The 7707-nt window shown below is 37.4% G+C and overlaps 1 protein-coding gene across 2 annotated transcripts in view; it reads left to right on the top strand.

The window, feature by feature from the left end:
* Positions 1 to 7707, top strand: part of LOC112156038 (phosphofurin acidic cluster sorting protein 1) — a 56329-nt gene that overhangs the window by 32711 nt on the left and 15911 nt on the right. For both annotated transcript variants that reach the window (XM_024288170.2, XM_024288169.2), the window contains exons 4-6: positions 705 to 830; positions 6425 to 6569; positions 6674 to 6765. In XM_024288170.2, the coding sequence (XP_024143938.1) occupies positions 705 to 830; positions 6425 to 6569; positions 6674 to 6765 (363 nt within the window). The remainder of the gene's footprint in view (positions 1 to 704; positions 831 to 6424; positions 6570 to 6673; positions 6766 to 7707) is intronic.

Below are 7707 nucleotides of genomic sequence, written 5' to 3'. Positions count from 1 at the left end.
TCTGACAATAATCATTTTAAATTCAGTTGTTTTTTATGTTTTTGATCTATAAAGTTCGATTGAATTCTACAACAGTTTTGGGGAAATTTCCTTCGCAATTAGTAATTTTTTTGTTTTTCTTTTTACCTGTTTGTCAAATTTGGAGTAACAAGATTGTGAAATACAGTTATACTATTCCTGACTTGTATGTTCTTTTGTTTGCTTTCATAAAAAATGAAATTACTACTCAAAAACAGATTAGATCTACTATAAACCCCAAACCCCGCCGTGTCTCGGTGGTCTGAGGTGAAGCCTGAGGAGGTGGTTTACTGCGTTAAACGTCAACCTGTTTACATGAACGTTCATGTGCGGCGTGCTCTCTCAGACGGAGCATGGTTAATCCACTTCCCAGTAGGGACTTTTCTGCTCCAAATCATCCAGTCGTGCTTCCACGTCTCCAAATGCTGCTAAAAGGTCACAGAGGTTTTCTCTGTGGATCTTCCAGACCGTATACATTATATATGAAAGCTGCTGCAGGCACAGGGCTCCAGAGAGGAAACCCCTCACAGCTGAGTCATGTCACTGGACACGTTTTTGTTCAAATGACGGTGATGAGGGGTTAGGTGAACGCTGTTGGGTGTCTTTCTTGATAGTACATTTGTTTGTCAAGATTCGCCCAGTAATGTAGAATAAAGAAGTTATAACGCCTGTCATTTTGCATGCAGTATCCCCACTTTCTGAAGAGGGACGCCAACAAGCTTCAGATCATGCTTCAGAGACGGAAGAGATACAAGAACCGGACCATCCTGGGCTACAAGACTCTGGCTCTGGGCCTCATCAACATGGCAGAGGTATCCCACCTAACCTTCAGTTTTAAGTCCAGTTTTAAAAGCTTTCATTAGTTTTTTTGTATTTTCACCTGAATCTGGCACGTCTTAGTTTGGAAGGTTTTGAGGCCAAACAAGTGAAAACCTGTCAAAGCTGAAAGTTTTTGTACCTTTGATGCATGCTGCTCATGCTAGCTCAAAAATTGGATTTATAAATTTGTTGCTCCAGAGGGAAGTGGGAGGAGCTACTGTCAAAGGTTTTTAGCCTCATTGCTTAACAGTTTTTCTACTATGCACCGAAGACACAGATGATGTTGAGAGATCAGGTTTATTTGTTTGTTTGAAGAGCTCTACAAGTGTAAGATACGATGCATCACAACATTTAAAACAACGCTCAACTGTAGGATTTTTGTGCAAAAGTCGGTTTTGAGATCAACATTTCCTAAATTGCAAACAAAATGTGAAGTTTTACCTACAAAAATTCATAATTTGTAAGTAAAAATGTTAAATATTTGAATAAAACTTCATAATTTTCAAGTGAAAATGTAAAAACTTTTTTTTTGCTTTCAAAAAATAGTACATTTGCAACACAAATGTTTCCAGTTGTGTTGTCTCATTTCGCCTTCTCCCCATCTTTGATTTTGTGTTTCTAAGTTTCACCTTAGTGTGGCATATGTGCCACCAAACAGCCTGCTGATTGGTCTAGATTCTATCCAATCAAATTGCCATATTTATCTAACACTAGTTGTGTCTAAACTATATAGTGTTCTGGATTTTAAAGGTAATTCGGACACGATGTTGACTACTTTTCTTTTGTTTTTAAATATGACGTCACCGATTTCACAAAGTGAAAATTGAATAAATACAAACATTTCATGAAGTTTATTTACAACTCCACTGTGTTCTGATGGTGAAAATGTGGTTGGTTTATTCAAAAATTACATTTAAACACTTTTCTTTTGTTTGAAATTGTTCGACCGCAATGCATTGTGGTCTATATTCGCTAATCTAGTGAGCATCGATGCACGCTGGTGTTTCGCAAAGACTTCTGGGACATTTTGGAATTAGTAGATTGTGACAGCACTAAAACATGGCAAACACACTTTATAGTGATTAGGGGGGAATTCAGACACAACCATAGTATCTGCCAAACAGGTTTTTACCCTCGATTTTGCCTCTTTGGCTGAAGATAAATTCATTTTTAATAATTTTAGAAATAATTCCTACTTTCTTTTAGTATTTATTAGTATGGCTGATAGGTTTGTGTGATCTAGAAATCCTCCAGAGCTAAATATTGGTATAAAGTTCTATTTTCTTTAAGATCTGTTTGTTTGTAAAAAAATAATAATAATAATAAATTAAATATTTCATATTTTTACTTGAAAATTATTCATTTTTATTTGTAAAACTTTACATTATGTTTTTAAGTTAAGACATTTTGATCTCAAAAGTATGACTTTTGTCCACAATATGGTGGCACAAGAATCACTTCATAAAAACTGTTAAAAATTAAGAGTTTTTGCTGTATTTTTTTTTTTTTTATAGATTTGTTTGTGTTTAGAAAATTAAATAATTTCCCTTTTAAAAATCAGATTTTTAAAGAAACCCCCTTGCCTTTTTTGATAGAATGTTTGTATGTCTGTTATTGTCGGGATCCTCTTCAAACTCATCTACTTTCTGCATTATCCATCAGAACATTTCATTAACTTTGCTGCCTCTCAAAACATATTCAATATTAACCTTCATCCAACACTCAATTCCGGGGAGTGCGCTTTAAACCCGGATGCTGGATTGGAGTGTTTGGACTGGCGGTCAACCCCTGGCCTTCACAAATGTCACCATAAATCTCAATTCCAGTTAAGACTAAGTCTTTTTTTTCCCTCTTATGTCGACATCTTTATATTGTCTGCTTCATGAAATCCGTTCTAATGATGATGGATGGCTCTGTGTGCACACGTGGACGTTTGCTGCTCTTTGTGGAAGTCACAGCTGACTGTAAAAAATGAAACGGCGATTCATAAAAAGACATAGAGCACCTTGAGCAAAGGGGCGGCTGGAGTGAGAAGGGCGCACAGACCTAATCAGGTAATGGGTTCGCTCGATGGGATGTCTCAAAAACATCAGAGGCTCTAAATCAGACCAAAGCATGCACGATAAGCTGATGCCGAGCATGCCGACACGCTTCAGACAGCTAGTCGGGATGAAAAGCCATCTGTTTCTAAAATGGGATGTTACTCTATTGCTTTGGTGCATGCTGGCTGCCTCCGGCGGGGCCTGCATGTTAAATAAAGTGGAGTTTTATGCTCCTTCAGCTGACAGGTCGACTGGAGAGTGCTCCACAAAAGGACAGGGGACTCAAAAGTTTTAACTCTTCTTCTGTTGTAGCCAAGGAATATGAAGCTAAAACAAAAACTTATCTCTGTATTCTCTCTGTGTTGCTTTCAATTTTACATTTGCATACAGAGTGCTTACTAAGTAAACACAGAATACTCTGGAAAAGGTCAAAAGGAGAAAAACGTTTCCATTAAAGTTAATCAGAGTAATGGATTGAATCAACTCTTGAATCAAATCTTCTTAAATGTGGAAAAACACAAACCTGGAGATTTTAAGCAGATGAAGAACTTTTAAAAACTATTTGGAGGCCAGTAGAACATAAATAACATACCGGTAAATGAAAACATGCAAATAAAAAGGGGTTAAAAGAGGACTCCACTGAGTTTACGTTGTAAAATTTGCAGGCAGGAAACTCCAGATTCACTGACCTTAGCTCTGAGAGGAAAGCCTGGACTATAAAATCTTTTAAGATGGGTCAAAGTTTGGCTGGTAAAACTTTTTACGAGTCATGAGGCTTGAATCCATAGTCACAACTGCCCCTAAGGCTAGACGCCTGTGGTTAAAAACGGGCACATTTCTGAAAATGTTAAGACATTAGAACCCCCTACATGCGCTAATAAAGCAAAAATGTGCATGCACATTTTCTACAGACAAACCCACTGCACTCATATGAGTCAACCCCATGCAGATCCAGAAAAAAATAGTCACAACTGTCCTTAAAGATAGATAAAGGGTATCTTTAGGCAAAAAAATAGTAACACTGTTCAAGCCACAGGCTGCTTCCAATAAATTTTAAGATTGTAGACCACTCTGTGCACCCACAGGGTGAAATGGTTCTTGAACATTTTTTCTATGGGTATGCTGCACATGACAGCTCATAGAAAAGACTAAAACAAGGGTGAAGTACGTGAGATACAGGGATGTTTTTCATTTTTTTCCAACCCTACGCTCTGTCTAAGGGGTCTGTTCATGTCAATCAGGTGATAAGCATTTACTCCCTGTCATCCAAGCTAAGCTAACACCAATGCTACAACTTGAAGCTAAGCTAACACATTTGCTGCAACTCATGGAAGATATCCGACAGGAAAAGGCACTTAACGAACAACAAGATAATCGGCTGCGGTGTTCCACAGGGATCAATTTTGGGCCCGGTAAAAAGTAAAGAAAATGAGATTATATAAGTTCACTTCCTCTACTCCCTTTCAAGCAATCTAGTTGTGATTGATAATTTAATGTGTCTACTTTGTGTATTATTACCTGATTGGTTGAAATAAATAACTTGTTCATAGATGTATTGACGATCTGAACCTTGAGTTTTGTCATCTGTTACACCCCGACCGCCTACATTTGGAAGAAGCTTCGTATGACACATTGAAACGGTGCATATCTTGCGAGTCTTTCTTTCACTTTCTTCCGACATATAAAAGACTCGAACAGTAATTTTTGATTTCTCCTTCATGATCAATTTTCAAATGGACTTCACTTTAATGAAATAACAGACGCCATCCATACGTCACTCACAATTTAGAGTCCCTGACTGGTCAAAGTTGGATGTGGTTTAACTTTGGCTTCTTTTACGTAGAGCTGAAATGGTTGTAGAAATCTGAGTAGCTATGTATACGCATAAAAGTTTTTTTTTCAAAATGAATTGAAAGTGGTTGTTTGAACGTGCATTGCCAAGGGCGATGTTAAGGGTTAGCTAGAGGCTTTAACTAGTACTAGAGAGTCTGTGGTTGGTATTTTGTGGAATTGTGTTTTTAGAGATAATTATGTGAAGACCCAGATAAAACAGGACAAAAGTAATCCAGGGTAGATTTGTAAAGGTGCCATTTTCAATTTATTTTAGAGTGAATGGTCTCCACCTTTGTCACGTTTGACAATCGTCGATGTGCGGTTGAGCAATTCCAGGAGCAATGAAGATCCCTTTGAATATGCATGTTGTCTTCATGCTGTTTGTCTTTCAGACGGGAAAATGGGTTAAAATTAGCAACTGCAGGGAGCGTCCATTGAAGCGGGGAGAGCTGAGCAGCTGGATGTATAGGAGTGATATCCTCCTTTTAATCTGTGGATACGGTTGTCTTTATAATGAGCTGTTCAGACTTCATTACCTCCGCTAGTGTGATCAGACTGCTGATAGACGCTGAATGTCAGTCAGATACAAACATACACGAACACACTCACACACACACTCCGTGTGCGTGTGAGTGCGTTTGTGTATGTTTGTGTGTGCAATGACTAGGGCTGCCACGATTAGTCGACTAATTGACTATTATAATAGTCGACGACTAATGTAATAGTCGATTAGTCGTTACTTTATACTAAATGGAGTGTACTAAAGTTGAAATTTATGGCATTCTCCTGGCTTTTTTTGGCCTATTTTTCCACTTATTAAGGTTTTTAGGCTAATTTGGAGTTTAGCTAATATTTTAGCTACATGCTAGCTATTTTGGCTAACTTAGGCTTTTTTTTTTTTTGTTTTTAGGCTAATTTGACATTTAACTAATATTTTAGCTGGCTATCAGCTTCAGCATTTTCAGCTATCAGCTTCAGTATTTTTAGCTATCAATTTCAGTGTTTTCAGCTATCAACTTCAGTCTTTTTAGCTATCAACTTCAGTGTTTTTAGTTGTCAATTTCAGCATTTTCAGCTATCAGCTTCAGTATTTTTAGCTATCAATTTCAGTGTTTTCAGCTATCAACTTCAGTGTTTTTTGCTATAAATTTAAACATTTTTAGCTATCAATTTCAGCATTTTCAGCAATCAACTTCAGTGTTTTTAGCTATCAACTTCAGCGTTTTTAGTTGTCAATTTCAGCATTTTCAGCTATCAGCTTCAATATTTTTAGCTGTCAATTTCAGTGTTTTCAGCTATCAATTTCAGCGATTTTACCTATCAATCTCAGCAATTTCAGCTATAAGCTTCAGCGTTTTTAGCTATTAATTTCAGCGTTTTCAGCTATCAGCATCTTCAGCGGCCAAATTCAGATTACAGCATTCACACTAGCATTATCACAGGTAATACTATATATCCAGTTTTTAGTTAGTTTAAAGCCAATGATGGTTAAGATGTGTGTTTTACATCCCACTTTGCACATGACCCGATTAGTCAACTAATCTGAAAGAATAATCTGTGATTAGTCGACTATTAAAATCGTTTGTGGCATCACTAGCTATGACTAATAGGATTCAGTTTTTTTAATATTATCCTATTACATAGTTTTATTTTGACAGTCCAACCCTGCAGTTGATTCATTGAGACGCCTTTTTATCTTTTGCAAACTGAAGGTGATGCAGCACCCCAGCGAGGGCGCTCAGGTTCTGGGGCTCCACAGCCAGCTGAAGGACGCCTCCGTGCCCGTGGCTGAGATCAGAGTGTACTCCCTGAGCAGTCAGCCCATCGACCACGAGGGACCCAAGGCCAAGATGTCTGGTGCGTGCGTCCATGCCCCTCCCCTATCACTCTTATTCCTTTGCTTGTTCTTACAGTCTTTTTTCCCCTGGATTTTATTTTATTTATTTTTAATTTTTTTTTAGATCGTTCTCCTGACATCGACAACTACTCCGAGGAAGACGAAGAAAGCTACTCATCAGAACAGGAAGGCAGCGACGACCCTATTCACGGACAGGTAGCCACTACACCACGATGCAGACACCACCACCCCCATTTAGGCTCAATCAAAGTAAAAAAGATACATTTCTGTCAGTAAATTCCTTTTAATTTAGATAAAAAATAATAATAATGACCTGTTGTTAAAATGAAGCCACAGAAGTGAAGTGTTAAAATCAGGACGGTTGCACCGTGAGCCCTGCAGCATCAGTGTCATATAAAAATAGCAAAAAGAAAGCAGCCAGTTGTCCAGCCTGGACAGAATAGATACTCTGCAAGTTTGCTTTAGATGACAGTTCTTGTCTTTTTCTTATTTTTTTTTCCTTCTCTGAAAAAAATGTTGCCACAGTCATGGAAGGAAGGAAGTAGATGTCACGTTCTGTGTTTTTCTCCACTTGTCATCATAATTTTGAGAGTTTCAACATTTTCTGGGGAATCGTTTCTTCAAATTATGCTCAACTTCTGCATTATTTGCATTAATATAAAAGGGTAAAATTAATTTTTTTATGAAAACAATTAATTATAAAGGCTTTTATGTCAATAACATGTCAAAATCAAGGCCTTGGGGGCAGGATCCGGCCCTCTGGGTAATTTTATCGGCCCTCCAAATCATTTTATTATATTGTTATTAAAGGCTCGATGTTATCTTGTGCTCATTTCTAACTTGTATAATTTTGACAAAATATATTTTTATGGAGATTTTATGGAAATATTGAAAGTGATTCAAGGTTTAAGTTGATTTATTCTGGAATAATATTCCTGCCTGTTTTTATTATTCATAATTTTGTTAAAAAGTTACAGTTTTAAAGTTTTAAAAATTAGCATTCTGATAGATTTATGGACTATTTTGGCATTTATTAAGATTGTTTAGGCCAGGGGTCTCAAACTCGCGGCCCGCGGGCCATTTGCGGCCTGCAGGATGATGATTTGCGGCCCCCGTCTTCATATGAAAGATTACTGT

This window comes from Oryzias melastigma, linkage group LG18 (assembly GCF_002922805.2).
Source record: "Oryzias melastigma strain HK-1 linkage group LG18, ASM292280v2, whole genome shotgun sequence".
Lineage (NCBI taxonomy): Eukaryota > Metazoa > Chordata > Actinopteri > Beloniformes > Adrianichthyidae > Oryzias > Oryzias melastigma.
Note: the sequence above shows the minus strand (reverse complement) of the source record. Positions and strands in the feature narration are given on the sequence as shown.